This window comes from Xiphophorus maculatus, chromosome 15, assembly GCF_002775205.1.
Source record: "Xiphophorus maculatus strain JP 163 A chromosome 15, X_maculatus-5.0-male, whole genome shotgun sequence".
NCBI classification, from domain to species: Eukaryota; Metazoa; Chordata; class Actinopteri; order Cyprinodontiformes; family Poeciliidae; genus Xiphophorus; species Xiphophorus maculatus.
The window spans coordinates 14,864,627-14,888,333 of NC_036457.1; the positions used below are offsets into that span (position 1 = coordinate 14,864,627).

Genomic DNA, 23,707 nt, shown 5'->3' on the forward strand with positions numbered 1-23,707 from the left:
TTTTCTTTAAAAGTGTTTTAAGCCCACACTTCAAATCAGCTCTCTGTCAAGCATGAACCAAAAATTAGATTATACATTCAAACAAGAGTTTAACATATTCCTCCTACTCTCTGTACCCGTGTTATGCTCTTAAGAAACAAAGCTGCTGTGCGACTCCATGACACGTTTGAGGACGGGGAGGTTTACAGAATTCACCAGCAGGGCAAGTCATGTTTGGGGAGGTAAACATTTATTTTTTCCAAGAACAGGCTTAGACATAATAAATTAATAAATGATTATGGATATTTGACGGTTTGTTATTGACATAATCTCTGCCGGGTTTTCATCTCAAATTTCTACTAGGCAATTAGAAAAGGGACAAGTTAAGAATTGGCTATGAACATTAAACGTATAAGAATGGGAGAAAAGTCTTCTTAAAGGTAAACTATTATGCTTCTTTGAACAGATTAGAACAGCTCTATGGTTACGGATGCTAGGTGAGTTGCTATGTAACTGCACTGTGCCTGAGTGCTTTTTGAAATGGCTCTTTTTCCAGATACCAAAAAAGCATGGATTTATTGCCAAAAAACAGTTGGGTGGTTTTTTTTTAAGCTCTTTGGTTGTTTTTAGAAGCAGTTGAGACACAACTGGAATGTGAATTTTTCATAATTCTCTTCTGAGGCCTCTATCTCAGCCTGGATTGGTTTACATCACCATTTGAAAGCTTTCGCTCTCGATAAGAAAAAAAACCCCACAGACCATCGATAAATACATTATTCTGGTCCAGACTTTCTCATTGGTCCCTCAGCTTGAATTGGTGGCGTTGACACAAAGTGACAGTGCTGTAAAAACAGAAGCATCACATTGTGCTGTGTGTAGGGGTGACCTATTGTCTGGTACATATGCACTGCTATGGAGGCGCTTTTGATCGCCGTGGCATGTGCGCTCCTGTCCTGCTCTGTCAAAGGTAGGTGCTAGAACAAGCAGGGCTGTGCTTGTTATCATTTTTTGTTATTGTAGCAAACTTTTTAAGATAATTTTGGGTTTTTTTTTTCTTTAAGAAAGAAGCGTAAGAGTTGCACGTATGAAACAGGCCAAGGATTTCATGACTGATGTCTTTGGGAATGTTTAGAAATGTTTTAAATCTGTATTGAGAGAAATTGTGCATATTTTAGAGGATTTAAATTTGTTTCAAAGGTGACGACTGGTGGGGGGAGTATCAGGAGGGGATACGACACTACAGTGACGAGGACCTCAATAAGGTACTGTTTGCCGCTTGTTTTGAAACCGGCCAACAAACGGCTGTTGGGAACAAAAACATAACTGCTGATTAGAAATCAAAGGTTCTGTCACCTGGTTTTTGTCTATAAATCATTCCAGGTGGTAGGTAGTTTTAAAACACCCCAATGATTTATAAGCCAACAGCATTTTAAAGTCTGTTCTCTGAGCTGTGGGGTGAAAACTGGGGTGACATGCTGTATTTTCCTGGTTTTAGTGAGAACACAAGCAGGAAATTTTAGAACGTTCCATGCTTCCTTTGCTGAAAAGCTTTTTTGGAGAAGCTGATTTGACTTCCTAGCAGGACTTGACACCTGCTCACGCTGCCAAAGGCCGAAGCCCTGGGTTTATCACCATGGTGTTTCTGTGCTTTATTGGAACCGGCCTGGACCAGCATAATATGAGTCACTAGACCAATCATTTTTAACATGTCTTGTGCTTTCTGAAGCACATTGTGATTTTCTGTGTTAAAGGTGACAAAATCAAAACCCCTCAGCAGTACTTCAGGGTGATCAACTTCATTTATTGACACTTTCAATGCAGTAATTAATGTAAAATGTTCTCCAGGCAGGGAATGAGTAAATATACAGTTGAGAACATTGACACACTGTTCAGTAAATGGATATGTTTGTAATAACAATCTGTTTTTTATTAGTCCCAGATAATATTTAAATTTTTATGAAATTGAATCAGAGGGTTTCATTAGCTCTAACCTTGAGAAATAAACAAGTATATCGCACTGTAGGTGAGTCTATGTGTACGGGAGTTTTGTGTTTTTTGATGATCTAATTTACTGAGATCATCAAATAAGTATGCTCTGATAAAATATGGCGAATGCACAACAAAGAAGGTTTAAACCAGTTCCTGCTTTGATGATGATGATGACGTAGTTAAACTGGCTTTTAAAGCTAAAAGATCTCTTATTATTCAAAAGAGTGGAGAACGTATGCCATTCCGTTTTATTTAACTTTTACAGACGTTTCCAGAGAAAACTCGACCCATGCGCTTCAAACATCCTCCGTTCCAGTGTCCTGACATGACCCCGTCTGCTACTGTCCCCTCTTCAGGTACGTCCACTTCCCAAGTGACCCCTCTTTCACTCCTCAGTTCAATTGACACCCTTTTTCTGTGACTCTCTTTTAACATTCGCTGCAGTTGAATTTGTGAAGGCAGCGGATATAAAAGTCATCGCCGCCTTGGGAGACTCCGTGACTGTAGGTACTTTTGTTTTGACGCCTAACAAGCGTATATCTAAAATCTGAAAAAAGTAAACCTGCTTTGTATGAACACTGAAACACTTGCTAAACATCAGGATATGAATTAATCCATAAAAGTAACTGGGAAAAACTGCCATTTTGATTTTCAGACAGCCGTAGGTGCCAATGCCACCACTGTGCTGGAAATCCCAGTAGAGTTTCGCCATGTGTCGTGGAGGTGAGATTTACCCCTTACAATCAGAATATGTTTGCTTTAGTGGTCCTGCATATCAACTCCTTATATTTCTGTTGTACTAATAATATACATGTACCCTCTGAAGTATTGGAGGCTACGGTACTTTTCAAGACGTCATAACTCTGGCGAGTAAGATGCCGTTTCTTACCATTATCTCTTGTCAGATCAGTTTGATACCACGGCTTTTCTTAACTTATTCCTAACTTTGCATTTTAGACATCATCAAATTATTCAACCCCACTCTGCTTGGCGCTTCTCCTGGAAAGACTATCCATGGGAAGGGGGCTCATATTAGTGAAACCGGCTTTAATTTGGCCGTGACCGGACATAACACCTTGTAAGACCTTGTCACTCTAACAGACGCTGATCTGCCCTAGTGAAGGGATCAGTTTCTGTGATTTGAAAGAACTGAGATCTGTAACTGTATTGAAATCTGATTTATTTATTTTTTTCCTAGCAACCTCCCAGATCAGACAAGAGAATTAATTGACACTCTGAGACGACATGAGGTAGTGTGGGTACAAGAAACAAAAAAAGAGAGAAAGCTTTAGGACGGCCTTCTATGTTTTAGATCGTGCTTTGCTCCACTTTAGGGTCTTAACTTTGACGGAGACTGGAAGCTTCTGACCATTCTCATAGGCATGAATGACATTTGTGATTACTGTAAAGATAAGGTGAGTGTTTTTTTTTTATTTTTTTATTTGTTTGTTTGCTGAATTTAGTTTAAAGTAAAAGCATTTTTGCTGGATTGTTTCTCCTTTTTCTCCCTAGGCTCTGTATTCGGTGGATAACTTCATTCACTACATGACCCTCTCTCTAGAAATGCTTATGAATGAGGTGAAGCCAAAACGAAAAGAGGGACGTGATGCATTTTGAATTTGCCGACCATTTCTTCGGAGTGAGGGTCTAGTGATGTGTCTCCATGATGTGTTTCAGGTTCCCCGTATGATCGTCAACGTGGTGCAGATTTTGCGAATGCATTTTCTGAGGGAGGTACAGAGGCCTACCCCAGGGTGTCGTCTACAGCGGTGAGCCTGCAATAATCCCCGTAGTAACAATTCTGGGCTTTTTATGATTTATTTAAATCGTCATTTTGTCAAGGGTGGGCTGATAATATGTGACGCAGCTCCAGTGATTTGATTGTAAGCAACACTTAGTTTAGGAAGGCTCAGCTGGACTCCTACCATTCATTCATCATGTTGCTGAGGCCAAACAGCTCAGTCTTTGCTTCATCTGAACCGCAAGCAGGTTGCCGCCCATTTCAGCCGTTTATTTAACGGCGGTGATGTTGGAGAGACTGGTGAACTTGAGTCTTAGTGGTTTCTGGGCTGTTCTTAAACAACCTAACCAAATGTTATTGATCTGAGCTTTGGTCCGATTCTTGAAGCAATGCCATAGTTCGTGACATAATGGGACAATGACTCCAAACACACATATAAAATGTTGCTTGAATGGATAAATTTATCTTCCATTAAGCCTCTGGAATGGTCTAGACTTCAACTTTTAAAAATGTACGATTTGAGCCTGAAATCTTGCCCTGTGTTAGCAAACAAACGACTTTAAAATGAACTTTACCTCTTATGATATGAAGACTGGTGAAAAATTCATTCAGGATTGTGACTGAAAAACTACACGGTTCCTCTACAACTTGCCAAACGACGCAGCAGACGCAGCAGCGCGGGGTTTACGTATAAAATGTAAGGGGAAATTTTTACTTTAGATTTTGTATCCTTTTTATATGCACGTCATAGTTAATTACAAGGTGAAATAGAGCAGAGAGGGTCTGTTAGACATCAACAAAGTGGTGCAACTGGTCCAGCTGCTGGAATGTGAAGGTCGTCTTCAGGAGTGAGTTGAGTTGAGCGTTTTAGTTGATGCACAAGTTTTTTAAATGATCTTTGGACACAGGATATGCAAAGCCTTGCTCTTTTTGTGTCTATTAAATCTAAAGATTTAGGCTTTGAAGTGTCCTACACATTTTTTTTTTTACTGAGTAGATGTTTATGGTGTTGTTTCGATTTATTGGTCCAGTTTTTATCTGGTTCAGGTCCTTCTGCCCGTGCCTGATCGAGCCAGTGTCCAACTCTCCTGAACTTGAGGAGGTGATTGAGATCAATCTGGAGTTTCAGGTGCCATTTATTACTCTCACTGTGCCAAACAGTACTTTTGTTTCGCATTGATATTTATTACAATTTTATGAGACCTGAATTAGAAACACAGATTTTAGATTAGCATTAGAAATAAATGACAAATAGAGTAAGTATTCATGAGTCCTGCATTCATCTTTTATAAGTAAAAGCTAGTGGGTGCTTTTGTGCTTTTACAAAAAGGATTATGCAGTCGCAGATCTTTCCTAGAACCGTGGGTGGATGCTTCTTTTTGAAATCAGAAGAATTACATTTTGAATGATTGAAATTCTGTTTTGTTTTTCTCTTGCAGAGGAGACTCGAGAAGCTGCTGCACAGCGATCGCTTCCTCAGGAAGGATTTCGCTGTTGTCCTGCAGCCCTTCCTCAAACACGCCGACTCCCCACGCCTCCCGGTAATCTACTTCACACAGCAAAAGTGAAAACGAACGACAGCACCAAAAAACAAAAACAAAAAAACAAACATTCATATTGTTGTGATGTGAGCATCTGCTTTCAGGAGGTGAATTAACACAAAACTTTGCACCAAGGGGATTGAATCATCAGGATGCCTGTTCAAACAGCTGGAGCTTTTGCTAATTGAAGCTTGTGATTCTGATTAGTCAGAGAGTTTGTTACTGAATCTAAAGAGTAGATGTTTTATCCCTCTGAGCAGAACGGGAAGATTGATATGACCTTCTTCACTCACGACTGCTTCCACGTCACCATAAAGGGACAAGAGGAGCTGGCTAAAGGACTGTGGAACAACATGGTGAACTAATACGTACCCCGACTGAATGCTTGTTTGTTTGAACCAAACATTTAGATACATCTTCAGCAGATAGAAATGCTATAGAAACAGATATGTTTGGAGAATAATATTTGTTCTACCACTGGCACTGAAGCACAGCTAGCTACTCCGGGAAGTTAGAAGAGTAGCCGTTAGGCCGTTGCTTTAAAATGTTGATTATTTAAGGCCTCGTTCTTGATTATTTATATTGCACTATGTTTAACATCTACGCCCTCTGGGAAAAAATTGCACATCTCCTGCAGAGATATGTTATTTCAAACTCCAAACTGCTGTTCATAGTTGATAAAAATATCTTTCTTTAATTGAAAAGTAAACACCGAGCTGCAGCATGTTATTTCTGTATCCTGCACACAGTTTCAGCCTGAGGGAGGGAAAATGATTGTGAGCAGTTTTTCTGAACCCCTCAAGCTCATCTGTCCACCAGAGGTGAGTCCCAGTGCGGCGCTGAACTGGACTAGTTCAATAGGAAACCCTGCACCAGTAAATGTTTCACCACATGATCACTGAGTAATAAAAAATAAAAAAGTTGTACATAATAAATTTGCATGCAAATATGTTATTTTCATACATGTTTGAATTTTGGTTTGCTGAGCCGGGCTCCATGGTGTTGATTTTATTTATGGTTTAAAGGAGATGCAATACTTTCTGTTTGGCACACAGGAAACAGAAATGATTGTGGGATATTTTTAACAGTCTCTCTGAGCAGCTACTGGTACCCGAATCAGGAAATTATTTGCAAATTCGTGTAAAAACAGCCAAAGTTAAGAAAAACGGTGCTTTATTTTTTTAGTTTAATTGTAATTATACCTAATTATATGTGCTTTTTATTATTTGTGTGTCTGCAGGAACACCCGTACATCTTCATCCGCCCGGTCGCAGCCAAGTCGAGTCCGTCTCTTCTTCACTCCAAGTCCACATCACCAGCTGCCATCATCCTGCTCCTCTTTTTCTTCTTCTTCTTCACAAACATCTCTCGTTACTCATAAGTGTACTCATTTCACTGCTATTTATGAGTTACAATCAATCAAGTAAAATCCCAGTAAATGATGCGTCAGCTAGCGACTGAAACGTAAATACTTTTGCAAGGCGTTGTATTCCACCTCGGACCTGAGCTTCCATAGAGAAGCACAGCTGTAATCTGAGCAAGAACGATTTAAATATGGAAATGCTGTCATTCTCTTATCCACCAGAGATCTCTTCAGACAACTCTTGTCTTTTCAAGCAGCATGTGATTTAGTTGCATGTTTGCTCCTCGGATCTTCAGGCTGTGACTGGCCCACTTTCTCTGTTCTCTCCAGAAATTGCCGCGCAATGAGAACTCCTGCAACACAAAGCAAGCCACTGTAAAACGCATGCAAATCTCAAAAATAAGATGAAACCTTTTAAGTTGTTGTCATTTGTAAACTGTGGTTTCATCTGGTTAGACAGAAAATTAACAGAATGTATTGAATTAGTTTATTTATTATGATCACAAACAACGATGGAGGCTATTGTGGATTCTCAGAAGTAGTACATTTACCTCTTGAATGAATAAATGCACAACAGAGTGGATGAACTGGATAGCATAGCAGATAATGACGGTTTATTGAAACTTGCTGCAATGTACACAAGTCTGACACATTATACTGTGACTGAGTGGATATGCAGCCTTTTAATGCGTTCTTGTTTATTTTTCCTTTATTTCAAAGGACAAAAAAACCCAAACAATTATGAGGTTATTTTGTATCAAATAAATCAGTTCTGTATCTGGAATATGTACGTTCACTCAAATTCCATTTCATTTCTTCTGGGAGGGTCATCAGCATGAATTTCAATCAGACCACTTAGCTGTCAGATTTTATAATGATGCCGTTCAAAGAAAAGCCTCTTCATGTTTGAACAGGCCCACCGCCGGTTTATGCGGGACAATATGGATCCATCTCTGACGCAGGCGGGTCTTTATTGCCGCTCTGCAGGCACAATGGGAACTTTGGGATCTCTGTGGATGGTGCTGCGGGGAGAATATCCACTCCTGGAAGCCTCTCTTTGCCATTTAGTTTTGATGAATCTCCCGCTGACCAAAAACAACAATAGCTCACAAGCAAGCAGTTTCCACGATTTATGTGTTTGTTCCTTGGGAACACAAGGGGCACTTATGTAATGATGCTAGTTATAATTCAGCTGGAAAACCAGTTCCCTTCACCGCTGCTTTGTGTTTCCCTTTCACATAAAATCACAATAAAAATACATTTAAAAAAAATTGTAGCTGCAGCATCACAAGATGTGAAAAGATTTTTAAGAAGCACTTTATGTGCGCGGTTTATGTTTATTCATACAAACTGAAAATTTCATAACATTGACATTCTACAAATGGCTGTAAAACATGAGAATGCAGACTGTGAGGCAGCCTGCAGATTATTACCATGATAATGGTCGAGACATTGTGCTTATGCTCTGTTTGCACATATCTCAACCCGAATAGGTTCTGAATGATGGTTCTCTGAAAATGACGCTTGTCATTGTCACACAATGTCCTTTCAAATTATGTAAGAAGTTGAACTAATGATAAAGATGATTACAATAAAAGGCAACATGCGATTTTAAAAAGCTTTCACGGTGCAAATATCGCCAACAGGATTTGACTGCAGAAGGGATCATTCCTAATTTCTCCAGCCACTGCTGGTTATATGAAAGATGGTGTCGTTAAACGTGGAGACACAGCTTAAAGTGAAGAAGTAATTTTAGCCATTTTTCTCAAATAACCCTAAATTAAATTCAGTTTAAACTATTAAACTGAGCTCCAGCGGCACCAGTTACAGATATCAGTGACCTTTAGTGAACAAAAAAAGAAGCGTGGAACTGAAACGAACACACGCCACGGGTTTCGGATTTTGTAACATTTTTAAAATTTAATTTTCACAGTTATGTTCTGTTTTGTGTTTGTCACAGAAAATCTTAATAAATTGTCCTGAAGTTTATATCATTAGAAGATATGAAACAAGTCCAAAGGCTATGAATTATTTTGCTCTTTAGTGAACAGCTAAAGAACTATTAAGCTATTAACTAGAGAGCTATTTGCTATTTATTTGTGCATCACCTCCACAACTAAATAGAATTAAAAGCAATTTGAAGATGAATAGCAAAGTCACTCAAAAGCCTTATTCTACTTTTCGTCATGATTTACCACTGTTTATGTGTTTGCAAATATTTGTTCAACCTAATGCACCTTCTCATTCCAGACCTTTTACAAAAAAAAAAAAAAAACTTTGGAAAATCAAACAAAAATGCTGAATGGCAGCCGGTTATTTCACCCTTACCTGTTCACGCCCTGAAACCTACAGAGGTAAGCTCACGAGGAGCGATGTTATCCTCTTGTCCCAGGATGATGTCATTTCCTCCCTCCACCTCGCCGTATAAGAGCGCTGCTGTTGCGGGGAAGTGTCAGCAGACAGACCGGAGGAGGACGGGAGGCTGCCAGGTCGCTGGAGGAGAGAAAAAATATATATTAGCTCTCCAGAAATACCGAAAGACGACTAAGTTTTTTTTTGTTTGTTCAGAATGCGTCTGTAATTCGCCGTTTTATCACCGAGCTTTTGATTAAAAAAAAAAAAAAAAAAAAAGAATAAGAAGAAGAAAGCTTCGCTGTTTTGCTTTATTCCTGGAGAGCTTAATTCACCTCGTTTCCAACATGATCGGGAGCGGACTGCTTCTTCTCACTATTTTGTCCAACTGCGGTAAGAAATGCATAAGTAACCTTGCGGAAAGTGAAGCGGTTCTGACGATGAATCCAAAAGACGTGTAGCTGCAGAGGTTCAGCACCAAGGACAGCGACAAGCGGCGCGTCTCTAGTCAGCGACGAAGTGCATCCAGCGATTCACCTTTTTGGCACATTTAGCCCCTGTTACTGTCGTTGTTTTTAATGAGACAAAAGGGGTTTTAAACACAAGCCTGTTCTTACTTCTCTTGCAGTTCTGTCATTGCCAGTGACTTCAAGTCAGCTGGAGAATGAGGACGTGGAGGTGAGATGCTCTGATTGTACCTGTGATAGTAAGGCTTTACATAACACGCCCAACTTCTATTGTATCACCCTTTAAAAAAAAAAAAAAAAAAAAAAAAACCAACAGCTGACTGTTTTAAATTGAATGACCATGTAAAATCACAATGTTTCTGCGTGTTACACTGAAGTTGTGCAGTGATTAAATATACTCAGTCCTTGCAATTGAACTCAAAGCACTTTCTCCGCTTGGGGAGGTTTGTGAAATCAATACATACTAATTGGAAACCCGCAGAGAGTCTTGACCTCCAGGATTTAAGATGGCAGGAGTCCAATTACCAGGGCAAAATGTTTTTTTTTTTTGTTTTTTTTTTTTTGTAAAATAGGGATCCAAGAATGGAAAGAAAAGATATGGAAAACAATGTTAAATGAAAAATTACATGGTCAGCAAAAAATATATTTGAGAAGACGCTCTGGTACAAGGAATGTAGAGCTTTTATTGATATGGTCTCAGAATGATTTAGGTATCCTGGTCTCTCTAGGTCATGCGTCAGGATGTGCATAAGTTAAAAAAAGAATAAAAGGCTCCCATGTGAAAAGAGAAAGTGGCTATAAGAAGGATCAAAGGCATTCTGATTGCTATAGGTGCAAAAAAATAAAATAAAAATAAAACAAACATTTCAAAATGCAATATTTTGCATGGCGGTTGCTATCAAATCAGAATCGGCCAGGCCTTTAGAAAGTCATTTTGACAAATATAGACAAACATATTAATAACTTTCTCTGGTGTTAGAATCAAGGAACTTGATGAAACAAAATCCAAATAGACCTTCAAATTGTTGAGTAAATTCAATAAACTGTATCCACATCAGCTAAATAATTAAACGTTTAAATATTCTTAGTATGCCTATATTTATCTCAAATTTAACAGCATCATCCCTCATAACTGGGTGGTGTACATGGATATTTAGCTTTCAGTTAGATTAAAAATTTGCTTTTTTATTATTTTTTTTATTTTTTTACCCCAAATGTCAAACTCAAAGTCATTCAAGTGAAAATGTTGAAGCTCAGATTTGGTCAACTTGAAATACTGTTCAGCCATATTTGGGCATCAGTGGATGTCTTTATGTAGAAGTCTTTTCCCCTTTTGACATTTCAGCCATTTTTTGACTTTGTTTGGACAGAAGTGCAATGTTGTCTTGTCACAGTATTTTGCTCTGGCTAAAGTAATACGTTTTACCTAAACAAGAAAAACATTCAAGATCTTGTTTCAGTTTATTATTTTACTTTTGGTGTTATTTTTTTTCAGTGGAGCAGCTAACAGCATTTATGTTGGCATCTAGTATTTGTCAGCATACAAAAAGTACAGTTTGTGCTGCTGCTTCATTTTTTAAATGTGAACGCTCTGCTGAGTATATACTTAGTCGCCACTCGGGGCACAGCAGTCCAAGTTGTCTGCTGCAGCCAGGTGAGATACTGACTGCAAAGTTTTGCACAGAATAAAAAATCTGAACCAAAAGCAAGACAAATTTTTTGGGCTTTGTTTCTCCTTGTGCGCAGGTGATGAGATGTATCGTCGAGGCGCTGGCTGATGTTCTGTCAAGACCGAAGCAAGTTCCTGTCAGTCAGGAATGTCTAAACACTCTGAAGACCGGTAAGTCAATAGAGAAGCAAGACTGCTGTTAGATTTTCTGGGATGCGCAAGGAAATAAATATTAGTTCCTACCATTTGATTAAAGCATTTATCAAAGTCTGCATGACTATGCAACTGGCTTCCAAAGTAAATTACATCTATCAAATCCTCACAGCTTAGAGTTTGCTATATTGTTGATGTTGTCTTGTTGCAGCACATTTTGATCCAGAATCAACCTCCCATATCTTCACATGACAATATTTGCTCACTGTACCTTTTTTTTCTAAGTCATCAGACTCTGAGGACATCTTTTGTCTGACTGGACAAGTCCAAGTCTGTGACTTTCTTCTCATCCAAAATGTATAAGTTAATCACTATAGATTCCTTTATATTTAATATTTTTAGCCTGGTTGCTTAGCTGGTTGCTCCCCTGAGCATATTCAGTCGCCTATTTTCAATACTGAGGGAGAATTTCTCTAATGTCACTGTTCCACATTTTCTCCAACTATTGCTTGCTGGTATTAAGTCATAGTAACTGAACAATGATGCGGAATCGTACATGCAATTTGCATACCTTTAAAATAATGTCCTTCTAATCCTTTGTAGCATTTCTGCAAACTATGCCTGAAGCTAAAGAATGGAAACAAGGAAAAGTTGGGAAAATCTTAAAAGGAATCGTAAAATGCTTCAAAAAAGTACTAATTTAAGGATGTGCACACGTTTGCAAGGTTATTGCATCTTTAACTTTTTTCTATCTCCCTGGGAACAGATTGTGTTGTAATCACTATTTTTTAATCAAAGCTGAATTTTATTGACAAAATGCTAAATTATTACTGGAAAACCCTGAATTATCACAGACAATTAAAAAAAACAATAATAATCCTACTTTTTATTGCTAATTAGTCTTATAGTAACCTATGTATGTCCTGCAGTGAAGTTATCATTTCTTATTTTTATAGATAAATGTTAAGAGAACATCTAAATAAATGATTATTAGCTTATTTTGGAGAGATTATGCCCATAAATCAGTGAGTTTTGCTCGCAGCCTTCTTTTGAAGGTCGTAAGTCTTCAGTAGGACTATATTAAAAATATTGCAATGCCTCGTTGCTCCAAGACCTGCATCTTTAATAAAATAATCACTTTTTGCTTTCTTGCTCTTTAAAACACACTTTGTTTTTTTATTAAATCTAAGAACGTAAGAAATGCTTTTATTTGCTGTAACTCCAGCAAATAAAAGAAAACACTGACGCCACATTCATCTGGTTAGTGTAACTTTGCCCAAAGCATTTCATTAAATTTTAATGAGATTCTAGTGTCTTGTAGCTGTAGTGTCTGTGTGACGCAGTTGCCGTTTAAACTGACCTAAATGAATTATTTGATCATTTTGTGGTCATCGTTGTGGTCATTAGTGGCAGAGTTTGAAATGAGGGACATGGCTCACCGCCTAGGGCACCATCTGTGAGGGGGAGGCATTAGTGTAAGAAAGCATGACTGTACATTTTTGGCTGGCCAATGACAATGTAGTTGCTACATGATTTTTTTGTAATCATCTAGAGTGGCCTAACCTGAATCTTCATTGAATTACTGGGAGACTTACAAAAGCTTTTTCCTCTATTTTTCAAAATGCGCAAGTTTGTTTTCTACAGCTTATCAAACGTGGGTTAGCAAAATCTGCTTTGTGGTGAGATCTGGACTTTATTTTTCTCTGGTTGCACATTTTGTGGGGGCTAAAACAGGGAGCCGCCGCTTGGTGTCCTGCTCAAACAGAAACCAGAACTAACAGCATTCCTAAAGAAGCCGGACTTCACAACCTGCAGTTGCATCAGTCTGAGCAACGGCCGCACCGAAAGGTTAATGGATTGATGCGGTCACGGCTGGATGAAGACCCGCTGCAGAGCAGTATACACATCAGGGCCACTCGCTGAAGACTATTCAGTTACATAGGCATTGTTTTACCTTCATGCTGTCCTTGCTGTTTAAAAAAGAAAAAAATCAATCGGCACTCTGAGCGCTCAGAGCGAGGGAAACAGCACACCACCAGATGGACGAAAAGAAAAGAGAGGAGGAGGAGGGAGGAAAAGAAAAATCTGAGAATCGTACAAGAGAGTGCACGGCACGGTGCAGGAGCGGCTGCTGCCTACGGAGTGCAGTGCTGTTTGTGGGTCAGCAGAAAGTCCACTTCTCGCTGCTGCTGTAATTCACAGAGGGAGTCTCCATGAGCCAAGTGATTCATTGCATTTCTGCTTTGAAAGCAGTAAATTCACTGGCCATTAACTTGGATGAAAAATCCCCAAAGCGAATTGCTGAGTCTTCTACAGAAAAAGAAGTCAAAACAGAACCAACAGATTTTGCTGCCTTTTTCGTCGGCTTTCACGTCTCATGTTTTCTCTTTTTAAATGAAACACCTAACTCTAAAAACTCGTTTGCATGTCCGTGCAGACGAGAAGCTCCTCACCATCCTCCGGCACCATAACTTTCTGAAGGAGCTGCAGGAGATCGCTGCTCAAGGTGAGTCACTCATTAGTCACAGTCAGTGTTTGTGTGCTGAATGCAGGTGAAGAAGGAGAACCAGGGCTAAAGCGTTCAATCAGTCATTCAATATTTGTTTATTGATTGACTGTTTTAGGTGATCATGAGAGAGGTCAGCTGCTGAAAAACAAGGAGAAGCCAACTTCAGGCACACAAGTCCCTCAAACTACAGCTGATGGTGCAGGTGAGTCGGATCAGCGACTCATGAGAAAGTGCAAATAGCAAATATTGAATCAATATCTTTAAATATGTCATCTGTCAAACCAGCTGTAGGTCTCAAACGTATTCAGATCCCTTGAACCTTTCGTACAACCACAGACATCTGTACTTTTTTGTTAATATTTTATTATTTAGCAGAATTTGTACTTTGCAGATTTAACTCAAGAAATTAGAATATTTTTGAAATATTAATTTATTTCAGTTAATCAGTTCTCTTACACACACAGACAATGTTTGCAAACCTTTATTTCTGTTCATTGAGATGATTTTTTGCTCACAAGTAATGGAAACACATCATTTAAGATTCCAATGTTATTTGATAAATATACATTTTTAATTTAGAAATGGATTGAAATGAATTAGTTTTCAGTTTCACTTTCAACTGCAAGTCTTTACCAGCTTTGCACATCAAAAGAATGAGTATTTTTCTGATTTCTCTTTGCAAAATAGGTCAAATTCAATCAGATTGGATGGAGAGCATCTGTGAACATCAACCTATAACTCTTGATTTACAGTTAATCTGGACTTTGACTGGGCCATTTTAACACCACAAAAAAAAAAAGGTTTTGCTTCATCTGAAGCCACTTGGCTGCAAACAATTTTATTCAGTGGCTCCCGAGTAAAAGGCCTGAATACAAATGCAAGCCACACTTTTTTACATTTTTTATACTAAAGTAAAATGAAAATGTAAAAAAAAATCCAGAGTTACTGTATGTTTGTTTTTTTCCCCTTTTGGTTTCATTCTTTACTGCTTTACTGATTCAGTCAGACAGTGAAAAAGTGCTGAGGTGAATTTTAAAGTCTGCTGATGTTTTCTGTGGACAGAATGAGGGCATGCATAATGTGTTCCCACACTGAATTTCACCTGGCTTTTTACAGGTACCGCAAGACTCCCTGTTATCCACAAAGAGGAAAACAGGCAATGCGAACAAAAAAAAAAAAATTGTGCTGATAGTAGAACATATGAGCTTGACAAATACCATGCGGAAATATCGCTGCGATGAAGTGGAGGGAGAAGCTTTTAACATGACAGGAGAATCAATCCCTTTCAGTGAATTAAAGCCTCTGTTGTTAGATCGATCCATGTTGGAAGCTCTGGGAGGACCCGGCGAGCGATCCATCCTGTCCCAGAAGAAGAGGTCAGGAGACGGCGGAGAGCAGAAGGATGGGACCGAGGAAGAGTCACGGGAGGACGACGAAGCCGAAGAGGATGTAAAGAGGGACGAAGACAAGGCTGAACGCGATGAGGACCAGATAAGCTCGGAGGAGAATTCAGAAGAGGAAGATGAGAGAGGCAAGCCGATTGTTGTGTCTTTAATTATTTTTTTGATGGATCTTCACAGAGAAATCCCAGACGAGATGCAATCTCATTGTCAGGGCTCGATAGTTCAGGTTGTCAGATTTATTTTCACTGAGGATATGTTGTCAAAATAAAAAAAAATACACCAATGACTTACGATGGAGAGCTCCATCTTGTATGCAAAGGGAGGTTATAAACTGCCTCGCATACGGCGGCAGCTGCCATCACACTCTGCTGGAGGATTGATGGAAGTGCTACCATATACTGTACATGATGAATTTTACTGTTTCTGCAGAGGGAGTGGAGCCAATATAGCTGCCAAAGCTGACAGCTCACAAACAGAATTGATTAAGTTTGTTCATGTGATAAAATTCAAATGAGGCCAGTGCCCGTAATTCTGGCTGGAAATCAATCTTAGAGATCATGATAATTGTCAGAAATTGAGCTTCCATTCTCAGAATTATGAAATACATTGCAGAAAATAATCCATCACGAAGATATCGTATTGGCTCACTTACTGTTAATTCGCATAAAGCATAGACTGCACTTCTGGAGACAGTGCTGCCAGCTGGCAAGGGGTAGTTTATTACACAAAGTGGAATCTTGCTGACAGGGTGGACTCCGCCCCGTCGTTTCTGCCCCCTAATTTTGATGTGTCATATTTCCAGGTGATCAGTCTAATAAAAGAGAGGATCCAAAACAAAAGACGGCGGGGACAGAAACCGAGGAGAGAAGCGACAAGAGGTCCGCGGTCTTCTCACAAAAACACGATGGCAAGGAAGAAACGGAGGAGCAGACGGCAGTAAAAAGAGGGAGCAGGGAAAGCCTAAATCACTTAACCCAGAGGGCCCGGAACTGGCAGCAGAAGAAGAAAGCAGGAGGAGAGGAAGAGCCTCGGTTGGGCAGCCAGCAGGAAGTGTCTCACCATTCGAAGGAGGAAGCAGAGGAAGAGAAGCAGAAGAAGAAAAGAGATCCAGATAGAACTCCAGAGGAGAGGGAGCTGCAGATGATAGCGCGAAGATCGCCGGAGGAGAGGAAGGTGATGGAGGAAGAAGGGAGTGGCACCAGGAAGTCAGAGGTAGGCTTTACCCTTTACGAAAAGTTTTAACTTAAATACACATTTTCATATCCCCCCTTTTCTTCTATACTATCACTATTTTGGACCATCACTTAACTTGGTTCATTATATTTCAAATCGTTTCTGCAGCAAAGTTACAATCTGAATCCAGTTGCACACTAACTGATTCAGTCAGATCCATCTCAGTACATTCCCTCTTTATTTATCCATAGATCAACCCAATAAAGAAAACACAAAAACATGCAGTCTGCTCCTCTGCCAGCTTTTCGACCCACTCGTGTATTCATAAAAAGAACCAATCATGATTCAAGAATCTTGGATCTTACTGAACAAAGCAAGTGTTCTGTTAAGCACGATGGTGTAATTATATAAAAAGCTGAGAGCATATTTTTAGATGCTCAGCCGTTGCGTCACTTAATGGCTCCTGCTCACTGAATGGTTTTAAAGTCAAGGCCAAAATGTAGGATTTTTTTTATGTAACTTGACTTGTGAGAGTTGCAAAAGGATCTGCTTGTTACGTGATGGCTTCAGAAAAACAGCTGCCATGTGCTTTTAGCCACAGTTGCACAAGCGTTACCTCACTTTCCTTGTGTGTTTTCTTGCCTCCTTCATTATACCCGCAGGAGCCTGAGATTGAGAGTCTGGCAGCCATCGAGTCGGAGCTCGAAAACGTGGCCCAGAAACTCCACGAGCTGCGGCGGGGCTGAACGGGAGAGCGGCACAAAATCCGACACCGCGGTCTGCCTCCTCGTCCTTCTGCGCTTCACCAGACGCCTGGTTTCCATAGATAGATTGTGCAAATGTGTGACAAGGTTTTAGTATCAATCTCCTGTTTTTCCTCCAAGATGCTGCTCTGCTTCTTTAGAGTTTTTTGGGTTTTTTTGTTAACACGGTTTCTCTCACATAAAGTAGCACACAGTAGATTGGAGCTAGATTTGCATTGAAACACATTCCCACATTGCAAAGACAAATTCCTCGAGATATGTTTATGTTTTATGGCAGTCATCTGCTCATTCTGCACATGCATTTTGTCTGCTTGTCAGATTACAAATGATTGATGCGAAAGGTTGGGACTAATCCGGGTAGGATAAGGCTGAGATTGTACACAATAGCCTTGTGTAAGGATATAAATCTCTCTCTGGGATGGTAATTTGCTTTGAAAGGAAAACAAAAAGAGAAAAGGATAGAAATTATTCCCTGATGTGATAGAAACAACTAACCCCAATCAAGCCAAGGCAATAAGTTTAGATTTTTAGCAGGAAAATAATTGTGTTTTATTCTAACACTGTACTGAATTTCTCTAAGAAAATAAACAAACTGATTCTGGAAGCCTCTTTTTTGATAAAGTTTCTATATGCATGAACAACCCTACTGTGATAACCGGGGGATACTGCTGAATGTGAAGAAGATTAATGCATCTTAAACTGTGGAGGTTGCCGCTTTTGCAGGTTTTCGTCTCAAAGCAAATATTTACTCATGGAGGAATCTGCTACAGCAGGAGTGAAACTAGTATTTTGCTGCAAAAACACATCATTCTCGAGAGTAGCTGAAAGTTTGCACTTGTTTGTTTGTGGGCGTTGGAGCCGGCATGACTCATCAGGATGACACATTGGCTGTGGACACAGTCTATTCAGGCGCAACACACATTTCAGCCATTAGCTTTGCCATCGAAATCCACACTTTATTTGTCGCGAGGATTAATGGGAAAACATCTAGTGACATTTTGTTTTTTTTTGAATGAGACTTTGCAACGTGGGCAGGAGAAAAAGTGAAGTGCAAAAGTTTATCTCCTTTTGGGACTCAAAATAGAAACTGTGGACACAGCTCAGAACAGGTTCAGAAAGGAAGTTTGTATCTTTCTTTCACGAGGCAGCAGAAAATATGGACACAGTGAGTCATTAAAAGCCAGGTCAGGCAGGAAGATTCAAACTGCAAGCAAATAACTGAGAAAGTGGCGGTGGTTTTCTGCTAAACAGTAACTCAGCATTGCATTTTTCTCATTATTACTAAATCCTATTCTATACCAGTTATTTTAAAATTAAAGCTGGACGTACGCTGCCGTTTACAGCATCCTCTTCACGACTCCATCTGAGGTTTGCCGTGCATCAACCCTGTGAAAGATTTGTTAAACTCAATCTGAGTTTAGTCTGCTTGAAACCTTGAGACAAAATGTGCAGAACGCCTTAACAATTCCATAAATCTTTATAGACACACCGCAACCCACTTACTCTGTTTACTGGTGAGAAAAATCAATTCCTTTCTGAATCTGCTTTGTTGGAATGCTGCACACCCAGAGGGACGAGTGCCAAACTCAAACAGCAAAACAGAAAAACATGATGCTCTGTCCTTTTAGGATATGTTATCTCAAGCCAATTTAAGAAATCAAAAGTCAATGTACTGATTGAAATAAACCTATTTGCGGTAAATGAGCAATAACCAAACAATCTGGCACCTCCCAGAGCTTTCACATCATTTCACATAATAGTGTCAGTGGTGCCGTTGTGATTTGGGGGCCTATCTGTAATCAGGCCCCCAAATCAGTCTCTGCTTAAGGCCTTAGATGATCTTGGAGCGGCTCTGGTCATTGCCCAAAACCAGAGCCAAACCCTGGACTCCATTCGCGTTTGTTGAGCTTTCGTTGCAGGGAATTTTTTTCAAGGGAAACCTTCAGTCTCTACATGACAGAGAAGCTAATCTAGAGCTAAAACAGTTTATTCTGTGGAACTTGACGTGGAACATGAGTCAGTGCAGGAAATGTTTTAGACACAAGATGGCGACATCATACCTCCCTTTTTATTGGAAGTGATTGCTGACAGTGGAGTCAGTTTAAAAGGGGACTATATTTGCTTTTGCGCCCAATCAATGTTCCAGCTCATAGTAGATGGTAAATAGTGTCTGATTGTGTGAATTTTTATGCACAAGGTTGCAATTTTTTGTTTGCATTTTTGTTTTGAATTGCAGAATTGTGTTACATCTCCCCTCCCCAAGAACATGCCATCGCACACTACTCTATAAAGTAATGTTTTCCCACAGCATAACACTCCTGAGTTTGTAGTAAAATAATTGTTATTTTAGTCAAGATGATCAAACTAAACTGACAGTCTGAGCAATGAGCTTTTCGGCTTAATCTGAGTCGAAAAGTTCATGTTGACTCTTAAGAAGCTCAACAACTCTGATTTGTTAGTCCTGTTTAAAGTACGCCATAGGGAAATCAGCAAATATGCAAGGTGATCTGGTGAGGTGAAACCAGAAAGTACCTTTTTGGCAGAAAACTACCGCTGTAGATCACCATGACTACATCATACCTGTGGCGAGCTGGTGGCAGCATCAAGCTGTAGGGCTTCTGGGAAAGAGAAATTGTTGAAGGAAAGATTGATGGAGCTAATAACAGTACGCTCCAAGTTTAAAACCTGTTAGAGGTTGCCAAAAACCTGGGCACTAGAGTAGAGGTTCAGCTTCCAGCAGGAGAGCAACACTAAACATGCAGTCAGAGCTACAACAGTGATTTAGGTGGAAGTATACTCATGGATTATAATGGTTCAGTCAGTCAATTCTTGAAAATTGTCAAGCTGTATGAGCTTGAGTTGTTTTGCAGAGAAGAATGAACAAAATATTCAGTCTCTGTGCAACGCTGCTAAACAAATACACCAAAACAAATCTGCACACACTGTATCTTTTTTCTTCCTTTCACTATTATTACTATTTTGATCTGTAACTACTTTTTTGTGAATCACGTTAGATTGTAAAAACCTACCTTGAGGTTTGTTGGTCTAATGTGACATAAAATGAAAATAATGGTATAATTTTTGTTAGTGGTTGTTGATCAGTGGAAAAATAAAAAGGATCCAACAGCTTTTTGTTCATATTTAGAGTTGAACTAAGTCAGTGGTTGTGAGGACAGAAAAACTGAGTTTGGTTTTTATAAAAATATAAGATTTTATTTTCTGCTACACAGTGAAACATGCAACATTTTTTGTCACACTTCTCAATAAAAACAGTACCAAAAAAACCCCACATCAACATATACTATAGATAGACTTTTGAAGCGCAGAACAAATTGGGATCTTTACATTAAATTAAACTGTACAAATATTTACAAAAAATACATATGAACATGTAAAAAAGGAATGAAAATACAATCCTTCCAGTCTGTTCTTCTACTTCTTTTTTTTATACAAAATAGACCTGAATTAGTTACAGTCAACATGTTTTTTTTTTTTGTTTGTTCTTTTCTCAGTGCCATTGCAACTGCGTTCCTTATCTAACCATAAACTCAGCTGTTTCTCAGTTGGTTTCTCATCCACATGTTGGACCAAGGCTCTGACCTTTCCTCCACTCTCTAAGGGCACACACACACACACACACACACGCCCACACACACAAGGTCGACATTCAGTCCTGCACTCACATACACTCGCACAAGGACACATTCAGACCTGTTTGGACACTGGCTCGCTGTGGTCGGCATGCTCCCTCTACAGCTGCTGAGAGTTTACAGGTCTGGTCTTTGGACTCAGGGAGGGGGCGGGGGGTTAATTAGACACCTCATTTAGAGAGGAGGTCAGCGTTTAAATATGCTATAAATATGCATAAAGAAAAATGGATGGATTTGTAACAAGAAAAATAATGTGGAATGGGCGGAAACCACACAGTAGGTTTGTCATTTAAAAAATAAAAAGTTATAGTGCATAAAATCTTTTAGAGCTGCTGTACAGCCCTCTGTCTGAGTCTATTTGGCTGACATGCTTGAGCCATTCAGAGTCTCTGGACTACTTTTACAATGGGAAAAATGACATGTTCAAAAGGCAAATATACTGAGCTGCAAACTGAGATGGAGTTCTGTTTCTTTTCAAGTCATGGGCTTGGACTGTGCCTCGGTGGCTCACGCCATGTCGCCGATCATCTTCTTGTAATACATAGCCTCGAAGATGTCGTTCTCCCCGGGGCAGTTGTAGTGGCAGGCGCAGGACTTGATGAACATCATGTGCTTCTTCATCACCTGCCCATCGGGGCACTTGAACTCCATGGGCAGGGTGGTGGTCCTGTGGGGGGTGCAGCAGCGGCCGTCCAGGCAGACGCCGCAGAACTTTGGCCTGTAGGACTTGGTGGTGGTGCAGCCTGAGATCTCAAACTTCATGGGCTTGGAGACCCGGGGAGTGCGGATGCACTTTTTCCCTTTCTGCAAGTGGAGAATGAAGGTTTAGCTGATGCTCTTTGGTGAAAACATTGTGACATTGTTTTGGAAAAGTTCTTCAAGAGCCATATCTGAAGAAGAACTCACCCTGATGCTCTGCTCCAGCTGGGACTCGCATGGTCTCACCATGCACAGCCGGGTTTGCTTTTCAAGCCTGCACTCGTGATTGTCATTGGTGACCCTGGTAGATATCCCAAGGCCACAGGTCTTGGAGCAGGCACTCCATTCAGTAGTCTGAACCAGGCAGTTCTCCCTCATCATATTAGGATCTGGACCATAAGTCTCCTCTTCTCTGTATGCTGTAAACACATAAAAAGACCCTGGATTAGACAAGAGCTCTGAGTATGTCGTATTGATATGGGAAGACTGAGAAAGGACATTTCTCTTGACTCACCGGCCAAAGCAGTGCCTGCGAAGGAGTTCTTTTGGGGAGATTCACATATCCACTCCTCGCAGCACTTCCCGGGCACCTTGACACGTTTTGGCATGGGGCAGTCTGGGCTGGGCAGACGGATGTCCATGGAGCAAAGCGGGACACAGCCCACAGCTCCATCCAGACAGGTACACTGGTACTTGCAGCTGCTCTGGAATGACTCTCCATTTTTGTACACCATACCACCAAACACGCAGGTCGCTCCCTCCCGAGCTGCGGAGACAAAGCTCAGTTTAAGATTCATGCTTTCAGGACCCCTAAGGTGACAGACAATTGAGAACAACCTATCGGCTCACCTGTGCACACTCCGATGCGTCTGTTGGTGGGGGCTCCAAAGTCACAGTAGAGACCCTTGTGGGGGTCACAGACGTCTTTCTCAGTGCAGAGCTCGCCCATCTGTTTGGCACACACCCTGCAGCAGCTGCAGCCATCCAGCACTAGACTCACTCCCGGGGGACACTGAGGCAGGGTGGAGGGGCAGGAACACTGACCACTGCACTCCTGACCTGCAGCCTGGGACCAAAGACACATGGACAGGTAAACATCATGAGCACATGGCTACGCTTGGACAGGGATAAGCAGCTAGTACACTCATGATGTATGGTGATATTTGAGATTAAAACTCATGTTTAGAAAGTTATAATAGCATCAGTTAATTGTTTGATCTTACCATGTAGGAGAACATGATGCACAGCACAGGGAGTAGGATCGTTTTCTTCATTCCAGCAGACATCGTTTCTAGTTCTCAGTTATAAATTCAGATTCTTCCAAAGCCTTCGTGGACAAAGTCTTCCTTTAGTCTCAGAGCCTGAGCCTGTGAACCTCCTCCGATGAAGTTAATCTCTTGTCAAGTCGCTGCTCCGGTCACACTCTTCCTTGTTTCTGTTTTCGGTGAAAGCTGGAGTTCAGCTTCGGTAGAGGAGTTGATCTGAGTTCTGACTGCACACTCCGGCTCCCTTTATACTCCCCGGCCCTCGCGGCACGTCACTGGGGGCTGAATGGAGAGCCAGCCCTGGACAAACATGGACATACTTGGCATTCTTTCCTCGCTTCCTGACCCCCACTCCAGACATCCCACATTCCTGCTGTCTGAAGGCAAGGCTCTGCTGCTTGGGCCAAACAACACCATCTCTCTCCGAGAAGCTTTCATCTGGGATGGAAGGATAAGTCTGGTTTAGAGGCTTGGGACCCCACACTGGGAATTCCTGAAGACTGACTTCACAAACAGGCTGCCAGCGCCTATAAATAATACATTTTATAAAAAGACAAGAAGAAAGAGGAAAAGACGGCAGGGTTCAAATGTGAAGCCACAGATAAGTTTACATGAAAGAGGAACGGTGAACAAAAACAACAGGTGGAATCTCATTAAAATGCAGGCATAAAATCATAAATTAAATGGCTTGATGTTTAGCAGGTGGTTAAGACTTTAAGGCCTCAACAGCATTCCACCAACCTGACTTCAAAGGTGCACAGACACCGTGTACTTTGCTAAATGAACATTAAGCGGTTACACAAAGGAAATCATTTGAGCCATTAAATTGAGCTGGTTATCTGTCAAGGTGCTTGTTCCAGTAAAGAAACTATGAAATGGTGTTTTGAAACTTAGTCTTCTGCTCTCATGCTGTCACGTCTGGGAAAATGCTACAGTTCTGTGCTCTAAAGTTATTATTTGCACATTATGATCTCTTCACCATGTTTTTAA

General features: G+C 40.4%; 3 protein-coding genes across 3 annotated transcripts; 2 read left to right on the forward strand and 1 right to left on the reverse strand.

Annotated features, from left to right (window-relative positions):
- Positions 1–1,180: 1,180 nt before the first annotated feature.
- LOC111611425 (phospholipase B1, membrane-associated-like) lies at positions 1,181–7,911 on the forward strand. The gene is made up of 15 exons (XM_023348203.1): positions 1,181–1,241; positions 2,234–2,324; positions 2,413–2,471; positions 2,624–2,691; positions 2,795–2,838; positions 2,926–3,046; positions 3,167–3,218; positions 3,303–3,383; positions 3,481–3,546; positions 3,646–3,737; positions 4,757–4,838; positions 5,149–5,250; positions 5,511–5,606; positions 6,000–6,071; positions 6,491–7,911. The coding sequence occupies exons 2-15, from the start codon at positions 2,258–2,260 to the stop codon at positions 6,629–6,631; spliced, it is 1,143 nt and encodes a 380-aa protein (XP_023203971.1). The 5' UTR covers positions 1,181–1,241; positions 2,234–2,257; the 3' UTR covers positions 6,632–7,911.
- Positions 7,912–9,059: 1,148 nt separating this feature from the next.
- On the forward strand, positions 9,060–17,712 carry chga (chromogranin A). The gene is made up of 8 exons (XM_005808327.2): positions 9,060–9,358; positions 9,594–9,643; positions 11,179–11,272; positions 13,692–13,760; positions 13,879–13,965; positions 15,076–15,294; positions 15,969–16,378; positions 17,002–17,712. Exons 1-8 carry the CDS (start codon positions 9,313–9,315, stop codon positions 17,083–17,085), a joined length of 1,059 nt encoding a protein of 352 aa, XP_005808384.1. The 5' UTR covers positions 9,060–9,312; the 3' UTR covers positions 17,086–17,712.
- A 2,869-nt stretch (positions 17,713–20,581) lies between these two features.
- Positions 20,582–22,954, reverse strand: ctgf (connective tissue growth factor). The gene is made up of 5 exons (XM_005808326.3): positions 22,676–22,954; positions 22,302–22,518; positions 21,967–22,218; positions 21,660–21,871; positions 20,582–21,557 (listed from the first exon to the last, which is right to left on the reverse strand). Exons 1-5 carry the CDS (start codon positions 22,736–22,738, stop codon positions 21,261–21,263), a joined length of 1,041 nt encoding a protein of 346 aa, XP_005808383.2. The 5' UTR covers positions 22,739–22,954; the 3' UTR covers positions 20,582–21,260.
- Between the last annotated feature and the right edge of the window lie 753 nt (positions 22,955–23,707).

Bases quoted from the DNA above. Each gene is read 5' to 3' on its own strand.
- LOC111611425 (XM_023348203.1), top strand. From the start codon at position 2,258: ATGCGCTTCAAACATCCTCCGTTCCAGTGTCCTGACATGACCCCGTCT. The intron at 2,839-2,925 runs GTAAGATGCCGT...TTTGCATTTTAG, and splicing joins AGACGTCATAACTCTGGCGA to ACATCATCAAATTATTCAAC. The intron at 3,384-3,480 runs GTGAGTGTTTTT...TTTTCTCCCTAG, and splicing joins GTGATTACTGTAAAGATAAG to GCTCTGTATTCGGTGGATAA.
- chga (XM_005808327.2), top strand. From the start codon at position 9,313: ATGATCGGGAGCGGACTGCTTCTTCTCACTATTTTGTCCAACTGCG. The intron at 9,644-11,178 runs GTGAGATGCTCT...CCTTGTGCGCAG, and splicing joins TGGAGAATGAGGACGTGGAG to GTGATGAGATGTATCGTCGA. The intron at 13,966-15,075 runs GTGAGTCGGATC...CTCTGTTGTTAG, and splicing joins AACTACAGCTGATGGTGCAG to ATCGATCCATGTTGGAAGCT.
- ctgf (XM_005808326.3), bottom strand. From the start codon at position 22,738: ATGTCTGCTGGAATGAAGAAAACGATCCTACTCCCTGTGCTGTGCATC. The intron at 22,219-22,301 runs GTGAGCCGATAG...TTGTCTCCGCAG, and splicing joins ACGCATCGGAGTGTGCACAG to CTCGGGAGGGAGCGACCTGC. The intron at 21,558-21,659 runs GTGAGTTCTTCT...CTCCACTTGCAG, and splicing joins AGCTGGAGCAGAGCATCAGG to AAAGGGAAAAAGTGCATCCG.